The sequence below is a fragment of the Podarcis tiliguerta genome (genome assembly GCF_965153285.1).
Source record: "Podarcis tiliguerta genome assembly, chromosome: 13".
In the NCBI taxonomy this organism is placed as follows: Eukaryota; Metazoa; Chordata; class Lepidosauria; order Squamata; family Lacertidae; genus Podarcis; species Podarcis tiliguerta.
The window spans coordinates 24,165,630-24,191,236 of record NC_139546.1 but is presented as its reverse complement, the minus strand read 5'-3'; the positions used below and the strand labels follow the sequence as shown (position 1 = coordinate 24,191,236).

The window sequence follows — 25,607 nt, the reverse complement described above, 5'->3', positions numbered from 1 at the left end:
ACACTGGAGAACCTATGTTTTAAAAGAAAGAACAGTCTGGGACAACACTGGGATAGGAAGGACATCTTGTGGATGCCCCTACGATACTGGAGAGATGGTCAAGTACAAAACCATATTTTGCTCTGAGATGGCCAAGCCCATGAAGGGAAATATCTGTGACCCTGGAGAACCGCGACCAGAATAGACAATGCTAGGCTAGATAGAAAGTCTGACCTGGCAGCTTCCTAATGAAATTATCTAAATTCCAGATCAGAAATAATAAAATGACACACCCCTCCAAAGTTCCTTATCTAAAATCTATCTGAACAGCCCCTTTCTTTCCAAATCCATTTTCCTCCTTGTGAAAACCTTTGTTCGATCACTGTTGGAAGCCATAGCGGTAAAGAAAAAGAATATGATAGAAGGTTGGTCAACTTATAGAAATTTATTAAAACAAGAGGGAGGAGAGTCTAAATTAAAAGAATTTAAGGATTTATCAGGAATACAATGGATACAATATCATCATTTGAATAAAGAATTTAAGAAAGATATGAAACAAGGGTTTGGGGAACAGATATCACAACTGAAGAGAGATCTGTTGGAATATAATGTTAAAATGCTGTCTAAAATGTATAAGATATTATTGGATTGGGAGACAAAGGATGTGCAAGTAAAATCTTCAATGATACATTGGGCAATAGATATTCGTTATAATATAGATATGGAAGCGTGGGCACGATTGTGAAATATGGATATAAAATTTACAGCATGCTATGGTTTAAGAGAAAACTATATGAAAATGTTATACAGACTGTATCCAGCACCGAGCAAACTAGCAAAAATGTATAAATCAAAATTGAGTAAGTGTTGGAAATGCAAAGAGAAAGAAGGTACCGTACTTTCTATCATATGTGGTGGTCTTGCAGTAAGGTTAAAGCTTACTGGGAAATGATATATAATGAATTGAAAAATATGTTTAGAATAATATTTGTAAAAAAAAACCCCAGCATCTTTATTTTTGGGAATTATAGAGGTAGAACTACCTAAACAGTATCAAAATTTATTCATGTATGCAACTACGGCCACAAGAATTGGCACGATTACTGTAATAACGTGCAGTTTCATAAGAGTAAATAACTGAAGTAGATGAATAAAAGAATAAGTTAATTTAGGATATGCAGGAAATGATAAAAGGAACCGCAGAAAGAGGGAGTTATGAAATGTTAAAATGACTGTAAAACGATTGAAATGTATATAACTGAAAACCATATTATTATTATTTTTTGAAAAACACCTTTGTTCAATAGTAGCCTCCCCAAATTATCCTACAACTAATCATAAATTCTGAGTCCACAGGTTTCCCCTCAAAACTTCCCTGCCAGCTCAGGTAGCTTCCCACACATCTCCCCCCACCCCACTTGCAATCTTCACAAAATAATTTCCTTCAACTTACCCATTTCTTCTTGTACATAAAACCACCTACCCCAGTTTCCTCTCATGACTTTTCCCTCCCAGCAGAAAACCTTTTTGACGAATCCTCTCCCCCCCTGTTCTCTACACAAACTACCCCTGAAAGGCTCCCAGTTGCACCACCCTCCCAATTCATTATCACTTTCTTTGGACCCTCACAATACGGCTTTTAAAGCGCCTCCCCCCGCCCCGTTTCGCCTCACAAAATCCCCATCCCTCCGCCGACAGTTACTTAACCCCTCCCTCTTCTCGCCTGGCCCCGCCCACACCTGGCGGCTCCGCGCGCCCGCCCTTCCAGACTCCACCCTTTCCCCCCCTCCCCCGCGTGCCGTCGCCACCTATCCTTCGCCTCCAATCAAGGCGTTAAAACACCGAGCCCAGGGCGTGGCGGGCGGGAGAGGAGGCCTCTCCTCCCCCCCGCCTCGCCAGCGCAGCGGCCAATGAGGGTCTCGGGGGGCGTGGCCTGTGTCCATGGGGATCAGGGCTGGGCTCCGGCAAGGTCTCTGTTCACCCCTATTGTTCGTTGGAGCGAGTCACTCGGCGCGGGGTGGAGCGGAGCGAGAGGCGAGCAGGGCGGTGGCGACGGGGCCGGCAGGTGGGTCGTCGGAGGGGTGGGGGGGGGGTGCGCGTGGGCCGAGGGTCCCTGGAGGGAAGTGGGGGGGGGGGCGGCCGCCCTAGGTGGGCTCCTGAAGAGACGCTGGCGGGAGGCGGCGGCCCTTGGCGGGGGAAGCGGGTGGGTTTCCTCTTCAGGTTAGAGGGGAGTTGCTAGGGAGGAAACTACAACTGCAAAGTAAGAAGCGGGGAGGGACTTGCATTGGAGTCAGTGCGGAGGGATTTGGGGTCGGGGGGTGTGAGTGGAGCCCATGACCCGAAACTTATCTCTCCCTCCCAGGAGCAAGGCTGGCGGGCAAAGGTTAAGCCTTGTGGTGCTTTTTCGGGTGGGAGCAAGGAAGCCAGCCTCTTGTGAGTCACAGAAGGGTCTTAGCGAGGACTGGGAGTGCCCTGGCGTGGGTGGGCGAAAAGGTCCCGGGGGCGGGTGGGGGTCGTATTGTGGGGCTGGGGGACAGGCAAGAAAGCGTTAGCGCCTTAAGGGCATCTAAGGCGTGTGCTTTCTGAGGAGGAGTGGGGGGTCACCGTTATGGGGACTGCATCTGTGGGGTTGTTTTTTGTAGAGCCCCCCCTTTTTGGATTAGAAGGGGCGAGCTGGATAGGGAGGGGCTGCCTTCATGGCCCCCTGTTGGTCTAAAGGGGCTGTGCTGGACGGTTTTGCACTTCCAGGGGTTATGGGGCTGTTGGGTGCAACTGGGTCTGAAGGCGGGGGTCGGATGGTGGGGGGTTCATGCAGTGTGAGGACACGGGAGTGCAGCGCACAAGGTTGTGAGGTGGACTAGTTCGGGAGCAGATCAGGAGACAGTAAGCTGGAAATAGCAGCGAGCCCATGGGGGGCTGCAAAGCATATTGAGGGATGGGGAAGGAATCGTCCTTGAGTCCTAGGCTGGGTCAGTGGGGGAGAGATTCAAGGGGTCAGTGGGGGAGAGATTCAAGGACTGGAGAGAAAGGCTGACAGGGAGGATCTCTGTTATGGCTAGGGATGGGGGGTCGGGATGGATGTCCACTGCGGGAAGTGTTTCCTGAAGTTGAGAAGTGCAAACCATTAGAGATTGTGGATTCAGGGAGTTCCGTCTGGTGGGAAAGGGAAGGCAGTAGATGGCTAAACTAATTGGGGCAGGGAATCACAAGAAGATCCTTTAGTTTGGAGTTGTGCTTGTTTCTGTTTGGGGGTTGGTGCCCTTGGAAATGTCATGGGTTTTTGTCTCCAGAATAATGAGGAACGCTGGCAGTATGAGTGAAAGCAAATATGCTTGTTTACATGGGATGAGGAAACATCATGTTTGTGGCAAGTTGGGTGAATTTTATAGGAAAGTTGGGGTTGTGTCTTTGACTTGGAATTTTGCAAGAATCTGCTTTCCTAAAATCGTGGGCTTTTGTGTCTTGCACTGGATTGAAAGTCAAGGCGTAAATAGTCCATGTTTCTATATGTGACAGTTTGGTAGCATTCTGTTTGCTGGTGAAGGGAGTTAAGCTTGCCTGTACCACCTGCCTGTGTCCAGCTGAAAAGTGTGTACCGTTTAAAGTAATGTGTGACTTAACAATATTCCTATGTGAATAAGGAGTGGCAGTCTCCTTGGTACTTTTCACAGTTATGATTTTAAAGAGCATTTGTGGAATTTGTGTCATGTATTCCCCTGTTGTGTGTTGCAGTTTCGTAATGCCTCTCCCAGGCACGCCCTTTGATCATTGTTGTCCCAGAAGCAAATCAGATCACCATCCCTCAGCCATTTTAATAGAATTCTTTTGAAGAAAGAAGCAATTCTGTACTCTCATTCCGTATAAAGTGCAAGTAATTAAAGGAGTTAATATGATGGCCATTGGGATTTCAGGCATATTTGGGATAACTGAATGTCTGTTTCTTTAAGCTGTGGAACTGCTCACAGAAATCAGCAACAATGCCTTTTCTAATTGTCTTGGTCAGAACAAAATAATCAGATTATTCTTCCTTTTAACGGCAAGTAGGTACAGAGATGTGAAGACCCTCTGCTCCTTTCAAAGGCTCTTCCCTACCTCACCAAATCTCAGTGTGATATAAACCTCAGCTTACTGTGGAGAGACCAACAATATGTCAATTGATTTCTGATGACTTCCAGGAAGTAATTTTGATGATCTTTGAAGGGCCTCTTAGAGTGCCTCTAAATGTGCTCTGCAATTAACTGTTTTGATTTGAATATCAACTGTTTCTGCATTAATATGGATATAAGTAATGTCTCAGGTTCTAGAACTAAGAGCTCTCCTTACAAATTACCTAGATTCCCCTTAATGTGGAACAAAGCTAAAGTTATGTTATACAGGGTAATAGGCCGTTGGAAAGGGGAAACTGGATTTTTACCAAAATTGGCACCCTTAAACAAATGTTCCCAGCACTGGGCGCTTTGGAAAACTGTGTTATTTAAGAGACTAGTGAAGTGATCACAAAATTGTATGAGAATCTCTGAGATGAACAAATCTACTTTATTAGCTGTCAGAATTCCCAACTGGGAGGGGCTGCTATGTATGGTGCTGGTATGTAATCATTGTGCTTCTCTCTCAAACAAGTTTGGAAAGAGAAAAATGGACTTCACTGTCGCTGTGGAATTGCTATTAGTTACAGGAGGAGGTATATTCTTGCGTGAACCTGACTCTTCCCGTGCCCACTGTTTCTTGGGCACTCTGTTAAAAAAGCAAACCTTCTGTAGCTGAAGGAATGTTGCCTATTGCTAAGCCTATTGCTTAAACCATTAGTGTCTTGACATGTTTGCTTTCTGACGTAGCTGTGCTATTATTGTTTTAAAAGACCCAGAATGCCAGACATTTTGCTGCTTTGTCTGTATGCTGAGTGAGTCATGTGGGAACCTTGGTGTGTTTCACAAGAAGCTGGGCGGTGTTCTGGTAGAGGGAAACTGGAAACCAAGAAGCCACTGAGGAGCCTGTCTTGTTTGCGTATCCTGTCTCTTCCATTTCCCCCCACTCATACTCAGCTGTCTTCTTACCAACTTATATAATGGACAGATTGTGTGTATGAGCAAACAGGAATGACACTCTTGTGATTAGAGAAAAGGAAGTGGGCACTTGCAGCTAAGATTTCATTTTCGTGGGTTTGTGGTGGAGCTCCTGTATGACCTTGGAATAAGCAGCTGTACTTAACTGTGCATGCTAGGAAGATTATATATTACTTTCAGTGTGCAAGGAGCTGGTATTGTGCATTAAAGAGAGACCCCATGTTCTGTGGATGGGAAAAAATTATTACACCCTAACCAGATTTGTGTGAACTTTAGTTTTGTAAGCCATCTTTGAATTCTTCTTATTCAGGTTGGGCTCGGATACTGGGAGCTGGACTAGAATTCCTGAAGCTGATATGATCCTGAGAATAGTATGTAGTTTGTTAGTACCTGGGAGATGAAGGGTCGCATTTCACCTCTGCTTTGAAGTTATCCAGTACTTCTGGACCAGCTGCATGTCCTCTCAGTTCTGTAATCAGAAAATGGGGTTGTTACATTTTTTTCTTGTTGTCCTCACTTAGCCCATAAGTGCTTCACAGATGATTAACAACAATGATAGTGGCACCAGTACTACACCATAACACCCCCCCCCCAACTTTTGTATTTCTAATCACCTGGTTTTTAGATATGTAGTTCTTACGTATATTCCGTGGAAGTGTGCTTGTAGCATTTCCCCCCCTACAAGTATAAGGGCCTGGAATTTGAAACAAAATGTGCAAATCCCAGGGTGTTCCATGCTGGAGCTGTTGCGATATGTGTTGCCGCAATGATGGCTAAGCATGCTTCTCTAGACACCGCCTCTCTTGCTTTGTACATGGCTCCCTGGGAGATTTGAGCAGAGGAGCCTATAATGTGGTTCTTGGATTCTGATTGCTATCTGAATGCCTGCATTCATAAGCCAACAAGAAGCTTGCTTTTGAGCTCTGGCAGTGTGCACACATCTTCTGGTGATATTTGTTTTAAACTTTCCTGATGCTCTGACATTTGGAAAGTTGTGTTCTCTCCCCCCCCCCCCCAAAACCCACCCCAATTTCCTTGGACATGTAAAGTTTTTAGATGTCCTCAGCCTGAAGGAAACTGCTGAATTTGAGTTGGGGATTCTTTTATATGCTGCTGCCTTTTAGTCCTGGCAGAGGGTGAGGCGAAGGGTGTTCTAATTGCATTAGCCAAATGATTCGCTTAATTAATCAGGCTTGCAGCACAGATGAAAGGATAAGACTGGGAGTTGCCTGGGAAAGGAAAAGCTGCTCATAATAAGGTGCCAGAGAGAGAGAGATCCAATCTACATGGAAGATCACTTTAATAAAATGAATGCAGGCATGTATGTGCAAGTGCTACTATGTGCCTCCTCAAAGAACCAAGCAGGTCTTAAATTTGACTCCCAAAATCAAGACAAACCAGTATGCAAGAGTCTTCGCCAGCATTTAGGTTCTGCACGTAGATTTTTGTAATGGTCTTTACAGCTATGGCTCTCAACAACTTTAGGATGTGGCCGAAAGGTCATGTAAGTTATTCCCACTATCCCCCTGCTTCCCTGCTTAATGTTTTCTGTGGTGCCATATAACTATGTTTTTAGCTTGAATGCTTCCTACTCTCTGTTAGGGTAATGCTGGAAGGTGAAGTCTTAAGTTTGCTAAACGATGATTGTAGTGAAAATGTGGGGGTATCTGGACAGAATATGACTGCTTTTACTGCAAATACAACTTGCTCCATTTAAAACACACACACACATCAGTGGACCAGCTTCCTTTCCGAGGACCTCAATGTGGTCATTATTATGGTTTGTATTATTGGGCTCATCATAACTGGGAATCCTGAAGAATGTTTGTCTTTTAAGTCTTTCATTTTGAACATTTATGCAAAAAAAAAAAAAAAAAAATCACATTCAGAGATTAAGTCAATTATACTGATGCAGCTTGTTCAAATAAAGATTTCTGTATTTTAATAATGTATTAGTTGAAGTATTTTTGTACTGGTGGTGTACTTTGTGCTTCTCATTTGCCACCAGAAAACAGCCCAAAGTGGGTAATAATAATAATAAATTTTATTTATATCCCGCCCTCCCCAGCCGAAGCCGGGCTCAGGGTAGAAAAGGTCTAGTTAGCTGGGCTAAGTCTGCAATCCAAAACTGAACTGCCGCACAAGTGAGGACTTGGTTGTGGTGGTCTCCCTCTGCCCAGGTCAAAACAGCTCCACCAGCCTTTGCCTGTGGATTGATACTGGCATCACTCCCTTGGAGCTCCCCATTGTGTCTTCCAAAAGGGTGGACAGAAGTACCACTGGTGGCTTTTCAGAGCCCTCAAATGGGGCATTTGAGTAGGAGCTGAGCTGGCTTTGGACTCAGCTGCCATCATTTGAGGGCATCAGGTCCAATCGCTATGGCTGCTCCAAGACGGCATAGCACAGACTATGGCATGCGTGGCAAGATACCACCCTACCACACTCTGCCGGTGCGCAGCTAGGATTAGGATTATACCAGAAATGCTCGGCCTGTGTGCACATTTAATGGAAATAAATAATGGCCAATCAGTTAAACTATGCTTGAAACAGGTGGAGACCACATTTTGCACTTTCCTGAGAAGGCTGTGAAAGTGCACCTGGCTTGGCCTTTAAACTGATCAGGGTGACTTACATGTGCTGGATGAAATGGAAATCATATAGGTTTGAGTTCAAGTGCTTTGATTCCCAAGGTGTGGCCCTCCTAGAACAAGTCATACCTGATTTTTGCCTTGAAGGGGAAAATAAGCGTCATATAACATTCTTTATGTTGTTCCAAAACAATTGGGAGATGCTAGGAATTTGTCCTAATTGCTTCATCCGGCATAGTAGTCTGTAGGGACAGGGAACTATGTACCTGAAGCATCCTAGCAAACTCCTTAGCATGTTGGTTGATGCTATTTGGAAGCTATGCCAGATGCTATGCTGTACTGTTTGCATTGGAATCACAGCAGTAAAATTGGTTCACCTGAAGTTTTCGCAACTGCAGTGACATATGCGTGTTTGCTTCTCTGTCTAAAATCATAGATGCATGATAGGTTTGATCAAGGAATTTCACAGCTAGAACAAACAGCTTGTAAGGGACAGCACGGTGGTAAGGTTAAAAGCTGGCAGTGGTAATGCCTAGTGAGTTAAGCATCTTGAATGGAAACACATAAATTTGCAAGTCGGTGCATGAACAACATGGCAAACATATGTGGAATCATTACATATTATTTCAGAGTTGATAAGCAGAATGTCAGGGTAGCTTTTCCTAAGTGTTGCAGCTAATTTTGTGAATGGTTATAGTCATGGTAACTTTAATTGTTTTATTCAGTATAGCCATTCTGTCTCTTAATTAAGATAGAATTCTTTATGCTGTCACATGAATCACGTTATCTTTCTACCTTCCTGAATGGTGAGCACTTTCAGGAATTTTTTGCTGTTTCCTTTGCAAAAGGCCAATACCCAAGATTTTCCAGGGTACGTACATTGGAATTTGGTATCATAACAAAGACCTTGAGACACATACAATAAAACTGTAGAGCTGGGCTACCTGTAACATATAAAATAGATGCATTGAGGCAGATGAGGCGGTCAGCATTTCAGAGTTGTCTCCAGTAATTTGGTTTCACTTTCTGTTAAGACTTTGCCCTGGCTTCTCCTTTGGAATGAAATGTGTTAGATCAGAAATACTATGTTACCATATTCGGGGAGGGGGGGGCGTAATATGTGTATTGCTGGGACTGGTTACTTCCTTTTTAACTCTTAAGAGCCAATTGTCACCTTATGGGGCAGACTAGTAAACAGGTAAATACGGCAGTATTTGATGGAGAACCTCATGTCTGTAATCATGCAGTAGATAAGGAGCTCAGGAGCTGTTGCCAATTGCAGCTTCCAGTTTGTGTGCACAGCATGCATTTATCAAAAGTGGGAAATGTGTGTGACATGAATTAACCTCGCAGGTGTTGGCCCTAGTGAGAGTTTGTGCCATTCGGATTCAAGAGCTGTTTCTGCCGCTCTCTGATAACTGAATGGGAGAGACATAAATGTCTCCTTGACATCCGGCTAACAGCTTGGTAAAGGTTAATGTTTTGTTAGCCTTATGTATTTAACTTGCATTAATTGCTACAGGTATCTCTTTGGAGAGGATATTGACTAAAGTTAAGCCCTTTCTCCAAATTGACACACCAGTTTTGCTTCTTTGGCAAACATTAGTACAATTCCTAAATTGAGAGATGCCTGTAGAGTATTTAGAGCCATGGCATCAGTGCTAAACACCCTTTTTGGGATTAGGATGGAAAGAGCATCTCCCTTGTTTTAAAGCATATATTAAAACCTGTGATTCGTAAATGAATAGATGGGTCTAACAATGGATGCAACGAAAGCGTTCTGCCCATCTCGTACTTTGCTGATGTTTATCAAAGTAGGCTGTAAAAAGCACAGAAGACTCAATTAAGCTGTCTCTGGAAATGTGGACCCTGTAATTCCTCAGCTTGGAAAGCTTCCAGACAATGTCATGAGAAATCCATTTCCCTGCAAATTTGTCTTAAATTAACTTGGCTGCTTTTAGTTTTCTAGGGAGCACAATAATACTTTTTTACTCTGGTGATAGTTTTGACAGTTTCAATAGGTGATTGATTTCCTAGCAAGCAAAGGGTCAGAAAGGAATGATTCTTTATTTGAGGGGCAAACTCATCTTAATTGCGGCAGCAGCAAGCTTTTTCCCCTAACTGGTCTTCCAGGAAAGATGTTTTGAAGCCCAGAAAACATCTGGGCACCATAGAAACATGCACGGCAGCCACTTCTGAACAATGGATTTTTTATGGTCTATTGTCTCAACAGTCCATGTTATGGGTGTGTCCATGGTTAAAGGCTATTGCTGAAAAGGATATCATGTGAACATTTAAGAGGAATACCAGTTACAAACTGTCTGGCACATCTTCCTTAATTGTAGGCTAATGTATTCTAGGTTTACAGACCACTTTTGTTCCTAAGGCTGTGGGTTTGTAATAAGAAATGTGTATCTCTGCTGTCTCTGCATCAGATTAGGAAAATGGAGGCCATGAAAAATCCGAGCAGGTTAAGATCACAATCTTAAATTATTTAAACCATTGGACTCAGAATGTCAAAGTCTAGACTTCACGTGTTGATATTTTTAATGTATTTGAATTGGGTTTTCTCGCATATGAAATGTTTTAATATGGGGGTGGGGGTCAGCTACTGATCTGATAGAAGGTTCGGATTTTGAAGAAACATGTAATCATGACAGCGATTGGCCTGCTGGATGTGTTTGTGTCTTTGTGTGTATCATTTTCCATTCTTCCTTTTGCACTTCCATGCAAATCAATTCAATGCTGCCCTGTAGGCTACTATACTCCCCCCAGGGTCATTGGAGGAACCGCAGTGGAAGGGTTGTTAAAGTATCTGAAAATAACTGTTCTGGAGAATACCACACCTTCCCTGTTCCCAAGTTCATTCCCTAAAAGCACGACAAACTTTTTCAATAGGAAAATAGGTTTTGTTTCTAGCTTCCATTAACACTCAGTGGATCTTTGCATGTGTGAATCCATAAAATAGTTCATGCTAAAGATATGATGGTGGGGCCAAATGGTATGCCAAAAAAAAAAAAAATGTTATGTAGCAGTGCACTTTCTTAGTCATGGCCTGATGAAATGGTTTCTGGGATCATGGCTATACCTGATGAACGGATGATGATGATGATGATGTTTTTATTTATTAAATTTGTGTACTGTCCTTCATCCATAGATCTCACAACATAAAATTACAATATAAAAACCACAAAATGCATAATAAAAACATTAACAAAGACAACCCAATAAGGTCTCTTTCCACAACACATTTAAAAGGGCATCAGATGCCAGTCAGCCAAAGGCCTGGTTAAAGAGGAATGTTTTTGCTTGGTGCCTGAAGGTATATAGTATTTATTTTTAGGGTTGTATTCAGTGCTGCGTATATGGAATTACATTTACAAGCATACCTTAGAGATATTGCAGGTTTGGTTCCAGACCACCGCAGTAAAGCTAATATCTCAATAAAGCGACTCACACAATGTTTTGTTTTGTTTTGTTTAGCAGTGCATATAAAAGTTATGTTTGTACTATATTGTAGTCTTATTAAGCCAGGCCAACCCTGGCTTCAGGGGCGGGAGGGCAAAAACCCAGCTCTACTTCTGTTGCCAGAAGAGGGGCGGCAACAGGGAGCTTCCTTTGAAGAGCTCTTAATACAGGAACAAGCCTTTTATTTTGCCCACCGCATTACCAGTTCAGGGGTGGGGAAAGCAGAATACATTTGGGGAACAGCGAAAAGCTGAGACTGCATTATTGTAGCTTCACCTACTCAGCCATGTGATGGATAGATGCACTTGCATAATAAATGGTGGGCAGGTGTTCTGTGCAAAGTGGGCAGGAGCTGCAGTAGCCCATGTAATACAATCACATCACAATGTAGGCAAGTGTATTACATAGCAATGTGGGAGAAACTTTAGCTGTGTCCTAGTCTTTAATTTTGTTGAATTGTCGTCCCCCCCCCCCAATGTTTGGTTGCTTTGATCTGGATGGTAGAAGGGAATACGATATCTTTATAAATGTGTAGCGAGTGAGTAAATTGCTGAAATCCTTGGCCATCTACTTTGGGACTGTGTACATTTTTAGTGGCTTGGCTCCAAACAAGCTCCTTCTCCCTCCAAGCCTTTGGCAGCTTGTTGCTGACTGTTGGGACAATCCTTGCTAAGGATCATAAACGGTACCAAGTCTGCTCAGATTGGTCTCTAGGGATGCGCCTTCACTGTCTTGTCTAGCCACACGGTGCGAACGAACCCAAAGAAACAAGTGGCATTCAAATGGTTTCTGTCAACACTGGGAGGCCTTTCAGAAACTGCATGTCAGAACAACTGCAGTTTATTAAGGCTGTTCAGTACAGTCTTCTCTGATACCAGGAGGTTGTTTGGAAAGCCGAACCTTAATTTCATTTGCAGTTAGGGTGCTGTTTTTCCTTGTATATAGGGTTCACTTCCTGTTATGCTGCCAGACCCAGTAAAGTCAAAGGTTCTATATATAGCTCTGTATTTTGTTTGGAGGTGTGTGGACATGTAGTTAAAGAGCGGACACAGTTTTTTGTTTTGCTCTCGATTCTGTGTCTAGAAAGCATTTTTTGGAAGCAGGCTTGTAGTCTTCATGGCTTTTGAGACTAGGGCTGGATTTCCATTGGCCATTTCATGCCCCCGGAAGGAAATGGCTGCCTCACATAATTTTCTTTCCACTGTATAAGCTACCGATCGACTTTGCATAGTTGCAATATTTGGATTCATCCAGTGTCCAGACTGGCTAGCAGCTTTGTCTTCCCTGTGTCTTTTGGCTTGACTTGGCTTGCTTGACTCATGGAGTGGTTGCTTTCAAATGTTCTAATGTGCACTTTGCGTGTGGGGTCTATTTATTGATGCTGTTTGTGTGTGTACTGGCATCCAAGTGGTTGTCTGTGCATCAGATGGCTTCTCATCATGATTGAATTTTCCTCTCCACCTCTCCCCCATTTTCCAAGTTGCCTACCATGCCTTTCTTCTACAAATACCCAGTTGAGTGCAAATGAGTATTAACATATTGAATTTGAGCTCAGAATTTCCCTTGACTTCCTCTCCTATTGGGGGCTTAAATTTAGGTGTTTTGGTTGCACAAGATAAGTGTCCTCCCCAAGAGTTATGAAGCAAGTTTCAGGGCATGGAGGTCATGTGACTCATTTCAAAGTCATGCGGTGTCACGATGACTGGACTGCTGGAAGTATGTCTTGCATCTTAGACCCACAGGACCATACTGTTTGCGACTTAATACGTTGCTCCCTGCTGTAGGTTTTCTTAGCCCTTTGGTTCACATTCATGCTTGAGATGATGTGCAACAGTCCCAGAAAGCCTGATGCTGCTTCAGTGGCCTCACGCAGTGATCGGTGTTCTCTCAACTGTCATGCTGTCTCTGCGTTGCATCACATGTACAGCACACAGACTGCAGGAGTGATCGGAGCCTGTCAGCTGCACTTATTTTGATGGTCGAAACACCTCTTTCTTTTTGCTCACCTATGATGTGGTAGCAGAAGCTGCCTGCAGAAGGCCAAGGTGGGGGAGCGGAGCCCAGCTGGGCCCATGCTTACATGAAGAGTTGCTTCAGTTTCCGATTTCCACTGCACTTTCACTCCTGAACTGTCCTTTTTCTCTTAGAGGAATTCAAGGGAGACGGAACAGGAATGCAAACTTATTTTTAAAAGGAGCTGTTATTTCTGCTCTTAAACTGTTGGTTTATGTGTGAACATTATTGGATATGGCCCCATTCTCTTATTGAAAATATGTGTGACTACTTCTCTAGAAAGCATATCTAGAGAGACCTGGGATAGCCACAGTACAGTGGTACCTCTGGATGCGAACAGGATCCGTTCCAGAGCCCCGTTCGCATCCTGAAGAGAATGCAACTCGCGTCTGCATGTGTGCAGGTCGCAATTCACTGCTTCTGCGTGTGATGTCATTTTGAACGTCTGCGCATGTGCAAGCGGTGAAACCCGGAAGTAACACGTTCCTTTACTTCCGGGTTGCCGCAGAGCGCAACCTGAAAACACTCAACCTGAAGCAAATTTAACCCAAGGTATGACTGTATTTCATTTAGGACAGTCTTTTCTACAGGAAGAAAAGGGTGCAGGACAGGTGAACTGTCTGTCTCCAGTACCTAGTGTATTTCACACAGAGTTTGGGTGGTGGTGGATTTCTGGCTTTCCAGCAAATCCTTTAATTTCTGATAGAGATTTGTTTGGATTTTTCCTATTCCTGAAGTGGTTGGTTAAATAGCTTGTTAGTGTGCGTAAATTTGGTAAGGAACATGGGTGTTTAATCGCTCCCAGGACTCCTTCCTCCCTTCCTTTATATAGGCAAATCTAGCCAGCTGTGGGCTGACTTCTGTGGCGTGCAGAAGTCTAATACGGTACTTTGTGCAGTGTGGTTTTGCTTCTCATCAGAGCATCTTGCAAGCACCTGCAAGCTCCAGGCTTTCCCTTAATTCATCAGGGCAAATTCCACCCAGTCCATCCAAGAGGTCCTGTGCATATTCTCTGCCAATGTTTGCTGTGTGTTGTTGTGAGTTTCAGCAGGGAAAAGCTTGTAGAAAGAAATGGATAAAGCTAGAAAAGAACTCAATAGGCTGTATGAATAACCCAGAGAGGCCATTGCAACTTAAGGATTCTGAGAGTAAATTTGAACTAAGACTACAACCCTGTATGCCCACTTGTGTTTGGGAACTAGGCCCCTTTAATGATTAAGTGGGGCTTCCTCTGAAGCTAAGCAGCATACTATATATTACTTTACTTCAGTTGTGGGGCAGCTTTCTGTGTGAGGCTCACAGGCACAATGTTATAGCAAGGTTCTGTGTGACTTCGAATCTGGACAGCTGTCTTCATGAGGAAAGAATACCACACTTGGGCAGCTTTTCTTTATTCTTTTTGACTAGGTATCTACTGCCCTAATGTCTCTCCCCCACCCCACCCGGCAAAACCCCCAAACCTCTAGGATTGCAAGCCTCAATTGGTTGAACCAAGCTTTGTTGGGTGAGCATTTCCAGGGACAGACTTTCACAGTCTTTCATAATATGGCGCCCTGTGCAAGGCCAAAATTGGTGCCCTCAATGGATCATCTCAATTTTGTTTGCCCTTGGCTCAGTGCCCTGTTTGCTGCAGGAAAGATAGAGTCTCTGTTCTTCCACCAGTGGTCCATAGGGCCAGACGTGTATCTTGTGGGGCAGCCCAGTTTCCTCACAGATGGTCAGGCTCTCTCATAAAACTGGTGTCACCTGTAATTATGGGCTTCACAATTACCAAGCGTGTGTTTTTTCGTGCAGCTGCTACTTACATAACCCAAATGGAGATAATGGCATTAAAATATAGATTGTTGACTTCTTTTTTCTTGAGGTGGGCAAAAGTCTTCATTCCGATTTGTTAGGGCCTGTGGGGAACAAATACTTTTGTGGGCCATATCCATCCTGTTTACAACCCTTCCTGAAGTAATACAGCCTTTCCTCTTATTCCTGTGGTATGAAATGTGGTGATTTTGCATATTGCATGGAGAATTACAAATCAAGTGAAAAAGACCCCATATCTTCAGCGTGCACTCAGCCATACTTGTACCTTATTGGTTTTCTAAGGGAGTTTCAGATGACAATCGGTTGTTTAGCTTTGAAGTTTTATTATTTCCCTCAGCATAGCACCCTGCTCTTGCCTGAGATGCGCCTGACAAATAGAAGCCGCCTCCCTCCTGTCCCTCCTGTCTCTTGAGATAATGTATATTTCATAAAATGGCTCTGCTGGGGGAAAAACACATCAGGAGACGCCAAGATGTTTCTAATTAGATAGAGGTTTGAAAGATCTGTTTTAAATCTGCCATCTTTGATTGGTTTTCTCCCTCCCCCCTGCATACCCTGCCAGGCCTGTAGGCATTTCATAATGCTTCAGTCATTTCATTCTTAAATGGCTTTCAACAAACAGGGCGGGAGGAGATTTTAAAAGCCGAGGCTCCTTAATACAGACGCGATTGCATGCAGACGTATGGGCTTCATTTAACTAGCACTGTGGTGGTTTCTGCTTCCTGACGCAGAGCATGGTTTTATTGCTAAGCATCAAGTCAAGACATCTGGATTCTACCCTGCGTACTTCTTGACATTTAACTGACAGCTAGAGGGAGGGGGGTTGTCATACTTCACACTTGGATGACCAAAACCCGGCTACTTGTGAGGACCTGTAAATCTGAATCGCCATAATTTTCTCTTGTGGGTTTGGGAGACAGTTGAGCCTAATGCATTGCTCTTCGACTCTAATGACCCAGTTGTCCTAGGTGGCCTTTCCTAAGGTGGTTCAAACCTCAGTGGTACCACTGCTCATCTTTGGAAGAAAGAGGAGAGCCTGGGGAAAGCAGGGAGTCAGTTTTGTTGTGGAAGATACAAAATGCACCCCATGCTGTAAGCTGATACTAATGGTAGGACCTCTGGTCTGAAAAGCTTGAAGGCAGCTTGTGTGGGATAGAGAATCAGGATAAATGGCTAACCCAAGGCCAGAAAAGGCATCGTAGAGATGCAGAAATGTGGGAGTGAGCTTTCAAAGGAAAGGAAAGGAGTTTGTGGCTGGATGCAGAAGAGGGTCGGAAGCAAGTACAGGAACTTCAACAGGCCTAGATGACATGATGTAAATTTTTAGGTGCTCAAGCCGCTAGGCACTTGGAATTTCACTCAGGCCTTGCTGGATAAACAGCATCACTTGGATGAGTTTTATTTTTGCCTTTTGTTTTGCTTGTCTTGCCTGCAACAGCTGAGACCTGCCCTTTGTCCCCTTGGGTCTCTGTCTCTTGTGAACAAGCACCTTCTCTGCAGAACCATTTTAATTCAAGCTGTAGCAGTGTCAATCTATGTGTACCCAAATCTTCAAGCTGCCAGCAAATTTAGTAAGAAGGCAACTTGTGGCAGTATGTTGTGTGTTTTTGTTTCTCGTCTCTCCACCCTCCCCTCCACGCAGGGGATGTAGAGTGGGATTGTGAGCATAACAAAACACAGCATCTACGTTTGGTATTAACGCCAAACAAGATTAACTGCTTTTTGGCTGTATATGTGAGTCGTTAGAGAAGAGCAAGCCCATTTGTTTGAGTACATCGGGTAATTAAACTTGCATCAGCCAGTTCCCCTTGCTGGTTAAGTCCTGGCTTGCTGTAGAGTAATTTCTAAGAGGCTGTAGCTCAATTAGACCCAAGTGTTCCTGAGGAAGACTATAGCCCTATTGCTTCCTTGATGTATGGAAAACCCCAATACCTGCAGCTGCTACTTTCTTTTCTTGAAGCACAGTGCCCCTGTTCCTGGATTCTACTTAGGCAGACTCCTGAGCTGGTTCCTATCCTATTGTCCACACCTGTGAAAGCAGGTTGGTCCATTGAATAGAGAGTGTCGGATGGGAAAACAGCATGCCCAGTTCAAATCCTGGCTCATTTATGAACCTTGATGTTATTGGTCAAATAAATATTTATGGTCCTATGTAGAACTCTTGTTTTATTGATTGGAGAAAATGACCTGCCACTATCCAGGTCTCTTTCTGAGGATTAAGATAGATCTGCCTTCCCCATCTTGCTATCCCCCAGATTTTGTCAGACTACAACTCCCAGCTAGCATGACCAGTGATCAGGCATGGTTGCTTTATTACGCAAATATCTATACATTGCTTTAACTTGGCATAATTGTGCTTCTGTTTCTTCGGAGACACTTTAGGGAGGGAATAGGGGGAAGGGAAGTATTCAATATGATTTCTTAGTAATGCTGAGGACTAGAAACCTTTTAAGAGCTGAGTTTTTCCAGCAGCTAAATTGAACACACAGTTTCTATAGGAGCATACAGATGTGTGGAATAACACACAGCCAAGCTCAATTTGTTCTCTTCCTTCTTGACTGCAAAATTATTGCAGGTAGTAGGTAGATAGGAAGAGGTGTTAAACTTGTCTTTGTTGATGTGCCCAAGATTGGAATGGTTTCTCGTGGTGACGTTGGTGATGGTGACTTTGTTGTTCCATGGTAACAGACATGATGAACGAGACATGTGCACATGTGTTCTTCTGTGTATTCATGGAGAAGATTCCCCCATTTAACGCACTTTGGACAGAAGAAAGAATTAGTCCCCTTTGCCCATAAATAGAGAAGTCTGGCAGAGCTTCATGTTCAGCCTGAAATGCTGCAATTAATCACAATAACTCCATCTGGTTTTTGTTTTTTAAAAAAGAATGCTGCCTTAAGAACACAATAATTGCAGGCCTGTACATTTTTAGACCGAGGTGTGCTTTGCTATTTCCATCCTGCAAAAATAAAAATGGTGTGTCCTTTATTTATTTTTCTTATTTGTTAGATTTATATACTGCCCTTCATCAAAAGATCTCAGGGCACTGTAAAATGGCTGGTGATACACTCCCATCCTTTTGCCTCCTTCCAAGAATTTTGCCATGAAGTGGGTGGGGAAGGGACACATTCAGAACACGGCTGTGTCTGTGTGTTCCATGCTTTGTAAGTTTACTTTGGTGGCAAGTCTATCTAGTGTGTAACAATGGCTTCCTGAGAAAACTCATCCTTTGTAATGGCTAGTACAGTGGTACCTTGGAAGTCAAACGGAATCCATTCCAGAAGTCCGTTCGACTTCCAAAACGTTTGGAAGCTGCGGAAGCCATGTTGGACGTTCTGCTTCTAAAAATAGTTCGCAAACTGGAACGCTCACTTCTAGGTTTGTGGTGTTCAGGAGCCAAAACGTTAGACTCGCAAGGCGTTCGGGATCCAAAGTATGACTGTATAACATTATGGTAAGAGACTGGCAAAATCCTTGGTTCAAAATCTCATCTCTGCCATCATCTCATGGGTTGTGTAAAGCAAGCCACAATAGTCCACCTGTTCCCCCTTCTAGGAAAGGGTGTTGCTCAGTGGTAGAGCTCCTGCTCTGCATCTAGAAGGTTCCAGCTTCAATCCTCAAGACCTCCAGGTAGGGCTGGGAAAGATACTCTGGAAAGCTGCTGCCAGTCGGTGTAGCTAATACTGAGATGGAGAGCCTGGCTTGGTAAAAGGCATCATCCCCCTTCCCATCAGCAAAATAGTGGTACTAGAGTATTGTAAGAATGACCGAGGAGGCATGTGAAACTTCATGATACATGATGCACATGAAAGCTCTTTTGAATACTTTTTAAGTGGCCTTGAAGTTCTAATAAGCGGTACCTATTAATATTGCAATGAAACAAAGGCAGGTTTCTAGTCCTCGTGGTTTCTGAGGGGAGTATGATAGTATCTTCATGCCTCTCTTTCTCTCCTTGCTCCATTCCCCCAACAACGCTTCTTCCTTGTGGAAATGTGGAGGCAGAATATAAAATGAGCCTGAGTTGCATGAATTCTCATTACAGGATTTAAATATATTGAGATCCAGGACTCGGACCTTTTATCATGTTACACAGAGTGCCCACAGTTCTGATGAAAAGAGGCACGAAAGCAAGCTGATTCATTCACATGGCCGTTGTGTCCTAACTTAATTTCTACTTCCAGCCAGATTACATCTGGAAAGTTCAAGCACTTCAGAAGGAATTAGAAGCAACACCAGTCAACGCCTGGCCTGTCACGGCGAGTTAATAATTTGTCACCAGGGCCCTGCCCGCATGTCGTGCTGATTACTGTGAGGTTGTGTAAAATGGCCAAAGGTCTTTTTTCTTCTGCTAGCTTGGGGGAAGAGGGAGTCCTTTGTTGGCGCTGTAGCATCTGAATGCAGAGTTCACCATGCATTCCTAAAATAGCAATTGCTTGGACAGATGCAATGCCGTCCTCAAGCAGCGGGGCTCAAGAGGAGCATTGGGGGTGGATGCTTACCCTTTCTGGTGATGCAACTGGCACATGTGTTTCCTATTTATATCACCCCATCCCTTCCATGGAAGGCAGCAGCATGCAAAGAATCCCAAACAGCGCTGCTCAATCTGTCAGTAGGGTTTGCCAGCCCTTCCAGGGTGCCGGAAGCAACTCTGGCTAGAGTTCCATGGTTGGCCATTTAATGGTGCAGCTGTGATGACGATGCAGCATCAGCAGTATGAATATGCTGAGAACTTCTCCCTAGCCCATAAAGATAATCTAGTATCCTGGTGCACACTTTGCTGTTGCATTGCACTCTGCCTGCATTTACATGAGTGGCCCTTGCCCCTAGTGCCATTTTCCTCTTGGAGCATAGCTGGCCATTACCTGAAAAATCAGTAACTTTCTCATTTTCAGAAAAGCTTCCAGAGGTCACAACTCACAATTGAGAGGAGGTGCATAATTGAGGTGTGAGGAACCATTGACCTCTCCCCCAGATGTTGTTTGAACACTACAACTCCCATCTTCCCTGAACAGTGGGCCATGATGGCTGGAGAGTTGGACTTCAGCAACATCTGGAGGGCCATAGGTACACCATCCCTATCTTATTCCTTCCCCTGCCTAATGCCTCCGCCTCAGTAGCAGGGATCCGTATGCAGCTTTTTTGTGTTTTGGGAACTTGAGGATGGAATTCCACTGGGGAGGTGGTAAGTAGGCTTTTGTTTCTCCGCAGACAATCTCCCCATCTTTTTGCTTAAGAAATGTTTTGTACATGTTTGGGTGTCATGTTCAGAGGCAATCCAGCAGCAGGTCAACCTTTGAGACCATAAAGCTTTGTAGTGTTGTAGTTCATGCTGAATTCTCTAATTCCCTGCAAAGGCATAGGACAAAAGTTCTCAAGTCACGGGTTGTGAGGACTTTAGCCTTTCGGACTGCTTGGAGTAGGGGTGTTTGTCAGGTTGAAAGGGCAGCTGAGTTGAGCCCAGTTGACCCAGTGTGGTGTGAGGAAATTATATGGAGCTCTTTGCTATCAACATGGTGCAGCCTTTGCTTTGAGTTATTTGTGAGTGGCTTGTAATATTTTATATGTAATACAAGACTTAAATCTTGGAAGTCTCCTCCCAAAGCAGCATGTGAACCTCTTTGTATTAATAAAAAGTTCTTAAATGAGCGGTGGAGACATGTAGTCTTGAGTGGGGTGAGATTTCCATATCCTCTCATCTTGAATTCCCACACCCATTTTTCCTCCTTACGTACAGACGCTTCTTCGTTTCAGTATTTTTTAATCACATTTAATATGTAGTGCCTAATATATATTTCAGTTTGCTGTTAAATATTGGAACTAAAACATTTTCTGCTCAGAGGAAAGGTATTTCAAAAGGATGTTTGTAACTGAAATGAGCTATGCTGATGCTTCTTTTTGTTATAAGGCAATTTGTGGGGAACCTTTGTGGCTCCACAGGGCAGATCCTTATTGAGGGCCAGTCACCTGTAAACCATGTGGCATTATTGTGACACAGTGGACAGGTGGCCCACCTGTCCAAATCACTTGCACAGCTTTGTAGGTCTTTGCAAAAGTGCTCTTTGAAGCAGTGACCTCTCTTCTCCTTTAGACCACTGGCCACCTGCCTGCTCACTCCAGTGTTTAAAGGAGACAACTGTTTCAAAGAGCACTTTTGCAAAGGGCACCTACAGTGTTAGGGTAGAAAGGAGCCATGGTGGGCCGCTTCAAAGAGCAGCATGGGGACAGAGAAGTGGTTTTCACTGAATGTCCCCATAGTTGAACAAGCCTCCAGCAAAGGTAGAGTTGGGAGTCCACTTTTAAGTGCCCAGTTGTTCCTTTGAAGCCCTACCCTAGTCATGGCTTTCCCAAAACGGCTTCATGGGCTAAATAGGGAGGCCTAGCTGGCCAAAGGTTTCCCACCCCTGGTTTAGCATGTCCTTATTTGCAGAATTTCAGTTCAGATGCACCCAGAGTTCCGCTGACCCTTACATGCTTCTTAAAATCATCTCCCAACTCCCTGTACACCTTGCTAAGGAAACTCTTCCTTTTACTAACATTTCTTTCCACTGTTTGCTTGCTAAAGAAATGGAATGGAGCTACCTACTTGTTCACTGGCACAGAATGGTACTGGGCCCCTGGTGACTGAAACCTGCTGGTTTTATGTTGCTATACCAGGAGACATTGATGTTTCTGGAGGTTGATCTTCTAAAAATGAACTTTAAAGGGAGAGTCAGAATCCCTCAAGGTGGGCTGTTACGGCATTTGCTGTGAGGAATAGCACTTTTGTTCTTTCTTTAGCAATGTTTTATGGAGAGCTCAATGGTTTTTTTTGAGAGAAGAAACAAGTTTTTAAGAACAAGACTGTAGAAATTGAGGGATTGCTGACATGCAGAACAGTAGTATTTTAAGGCAATGACACAGTTCTTTGAAAACATGGAATGGCTTTTGAGGTGTCTGAAGGCATTTCACTTTTCCGTGGGCAGTCCAGTGGTCTGCAGCAGCTTTTGTATATATCAGACATATCCAAAAGGTGCCTATGCAATTTAAATGCACCTGTGTGACAACAAGGCTTTCAAGGCAGGGGCATCTGTAACGATCAAGGACACTTGAGAGGCATAATCTTTAGTAGCATCCAACTTCTTGAACCTTAATGGGGCATACATTTCTCATTTCTGACCCCAGACGCATGCTTGCCAGCATTTTCTTGGCTTCCTCCCTCATATCTGTCTCTTGGCCGAGAATTCCAGCACTGAGCCAAATGCTACAGCTTGTTTCCTTCAGATAAAAATGAACATGCAACAGCTGAGAGCAGCTACTGCTTATTTCCCCAGGAAGTACAAAATGGCGGAGTGGAAACTGCTGGTCCACCACTGTTGTGAGAGTGGTGGTGTCCGGTGCCAAGAGTCTCCTTTCCCTGGGGAAGACCTGGTGTTGACTGCCAAAAGAATGGCTTCGGCTTGCTTAGAGAGCCATTCCATTTTTACACAACCCCCCCCCCCCCTATCTCTTTGCACAGATGGTGACTTATTTGCTACTGATGCTTTCCACAAGAAGAACAGCATTGTGGGGGCTCTGCCTTGTGTTGGTTTGGTTTTCCTGCAGGCTGATGCCTCAAGGCTCCAAGATCAAAGCTGCCTTGATCTGCAGAGTTGGTCCAGGAAAATACAGCCTTCGCTTTGTGACCTGCAAATGCACACAGGAAAAACACCCCCGCCACTGCCAGAGTTTGTCTTAAATGCAGGCCTGGGCTGTTGTTGATATTTTCCAGCCAAACGAGCACACACTAACATAAGGAATCCCTGACAGTAAGCTGAAAACATAGCCATGAGTATGTGTTTCCATCTGCTTGCTCTGCATTGTTTGCTTCCTTCTAAAAAAAATTGGTAAATATTTGGTGAGTTCTGGAGTGTTGTGTGGTCGCAACAAGGGGGAAGAGGTGGGACAGATGGGAGACAGGTTGGGGCTTGTGGAACAGGAATCCGGTAAGAGGCCCAAGAAGAACGTGACTGTTGTTCAGGGACACAAACTGCTCACCTGAAGGCTAGATGCTTCGACACATATAGGTGCTTCTCTTCATTAACCAGGGAATCATAAGATAAAGCTGCACTTGTACAGTGCATGCAAGCAGTTATTTCCTTCAGTCAAACCCTGAGTCATTGTGTGCTGGACCAACAATAAAATGCTATATAAAAACTCCCCCTTTCACATCTTTATCATGCCATAGTTTCATATATGAAATCACTCCAGATTCTTAACTACTGTGGAGAAGAACGCCACCTATGAATAAAACAGGTGCTACTTCCTTTAAATTAGAAAACTCTAGAAGTTAGGGGCATCACACAAGGGGCAAAACAACAGAGTACAGCATACTCTGCACCACTTGAGTCACAGGTACATAATCTGTATTCTAAGCTTGTCTTGGCATAGCAGCTTTCCTGAACCATTGTAGACACCGTCTGCAGATCACCTTGTGGCAATGTGTCTGCACATTCATGAGTTTCCAACACAAACGAATCCCTTCATGAATACTGGCATTGATGAGTATCAGGACACTCATCTTGATCTAGGTAGCTCTGGGAATAATGCAGTGTTCAGGCTTGTGGTGCGGGGGTCTCCCCGGCCCCCTCCCCGAACAGCCGTCTCCCTGCTGCACACCCTGTTTGAGCTGATCTGTTTCTGCAAACAGACTGCATTCTGGGGCTTGAGACAAGCCTGTGCTACTTTACATGTGTCTGGCAGTCATGAGGGCTAAGCACTTATTTTCTAGGTTAGGAGTTGGATAGAATGCGAAGGAGTTCCAAGTTCTACACTCGGGAATTGTGCAAGGAGTAATGGGATGAAGACCTGGGCTGGAAAGATATTCCAAGATTACTGTTGCTTGCTTGCAAAATATAATCAGGAGTGTCTTTGGCTCTTCCCTAAGCTTGTACTGTAACTTTCTTTCCTCAGAAGCGAAAGATCAGCTTGTGTGTGTGTATGTTTGTGTTTCATCAGCAGGGACATTAGGGAGGCCACTGCCAAGTTAAAAACTGGCCTGACTCCAGCGACCATTTCTTGTTAAAGCCAAAGCATTTTTTCCTCTCCCTAACAGAGGAAACCAGATCAAAATGCAGGACAAGTACCTAAGACAGGAATCCTTTCGTATGTAATTCCCCCCCCCCCCTTTGAGTTGCATGTGGTAATTACTCTATCCCTCAAATCAAGTTCTTAATCAGTGTGTTTGAAAAGATTTAATGGGCTATCTTTCCTGGTTTCAATGTTGGAAGCTATTACTTATCCACACCCATTTTGAGACTTATGTTTATCTTAAGGGTTAGGGGCAGTTTATCCAGACTGTAGAATCATATGGTAAAGCTCTCCTGGACTTTGCTATTTTGAGGGGAGTTGAATGCTCTCCAAGAAAGAAAAACATCCTTGCAGACATAAAACTGTATATCAGGAGAAGAGAAAGTCTTCCTGACACATGCAGGGTACCCCCCTCCCCACAAACAAACGGGGAAGCATTCAGGTTCATACATTGCTCTGGATGCTTTTAGGCAGAGTGTGAATTTTATTATATTTATTTATTTATTTATTTATTTATTTATTTATTTATTTCTAACATGCAACTCACAAAGCAGCCTAAAGTGGTACAGAAAATATCTCACTGTTCTGATTACTATGTGAACTGGAACTTTATCTCTTTATTCCAATGTCCATATAAACCAGCTGCTCCGCAAGTGACTTTAGATGTTGGTAGCTGCCAGGAAAAGCGTTGGCAGCTCACCCTTCTATTCTCAGAGGTGCTCTGTAATGAGAGAGAACATTTGCATCTCCCATGGAGAGAAGTGCTAGCTCTGGAGTAGAACAGGGAGGAATTGTGGTGTGGAGATCCGCAGAAGCCATGAAGCTTACGCCAGTGCAGCTCTTCATACTTTCCACATCTGAAGCCCCTCTTTATTAAGTTAAGATTGTCTGAGGGTTTTTATTGCCCATTCATGATGCTTTGTGTTCATGATGCTACTGGCATCAAGTACATCAAGTTTTGGGGCGGTTGCACTGCTTCACTTCCATTCGGAGCACATCCCATAACATCCTGTTGAAATCCCATAACGTTTTATGCCACAGATGTTCTGGTTTGGTTTTTGTCCTGCTGTAGCCTCTCTGGACAGCAATAATGTCGTAGCACTGGCCAGGTGGGTGGGTGTGCCTTGTAGAACAAACGGAAGCAGAATAAATTTGCCATGGATGCACTGTTGTTGTGTCAAGAAACGTGTTGCAGGATCCGCCCACAATAAACCACCTGTCTGGAACAGCCCCCAAGTCCTTGTGTTTGAAGTGAAATGTAAGTATTGTAACTAGTTAATGGGAATGTGCTAAATTCTGAAACCATTTCATGTAAAGATTAAGGGTGTGCAGTAGGGAGCCGGAGCTCCTAGGACAAATCGGATTTTCAAAATATAGAGATGAAAAAGAAGAGGCAGGCGAGGGGTCTCTCTGGCAACAAGACTACCCAGCTCCTTTCTCAGAAGCCAGCTCTCCTGTTGCTTCCCAAGACCTTAACAACCACCAGCTTAGCAGTACCATCCTCATAGTGCTCAGACTTTGTGTAAGTGAGGCTACCCAGTAAGCTCATGGCTGACGCTCTCTGTTGCTCTTCTATGCCATCCAAACAGATCTTTGAATTTCTTCCTTCCATAGCTGAGTTAGCGTTCAGTGTCTA

General features: G+C 44.0%; 1 protein-coding gene across 3 annotated transcripts in view; it reads left to right on the top strand.

The window, feature by feature from the left end:
- The first annotated feature begins 1,777 nt into the window (after window positions 1-1,777).
- JUP (junction plakoglobin) overlaps window positions 1,778-25,607 on the top strand; it is a 58,198-nt gene continuing 34,368 nt past the window's right edge. Inside the window, exon 1 of one of the 3 annotated variants that reach the window (XM_083408584.1) lies at window positions 1,778-2,044. In XM_083408584.1, the coding sequence (XP_083264710.1) occupies window positions 1,890-2,044 (155 nt within the window). In that variant the 5' untranslated portion in view covers window positions 1,778-1,889. Of the gene's footprint in view, window positions 2,045-2,134; window positions 2,240-5,357; window positions 5,414-25,607 lie in introns of those variants that run through there. The other 2 variants (XM_083408585.1, XM_083408586.1) reach the window with 2 other exon arrangements.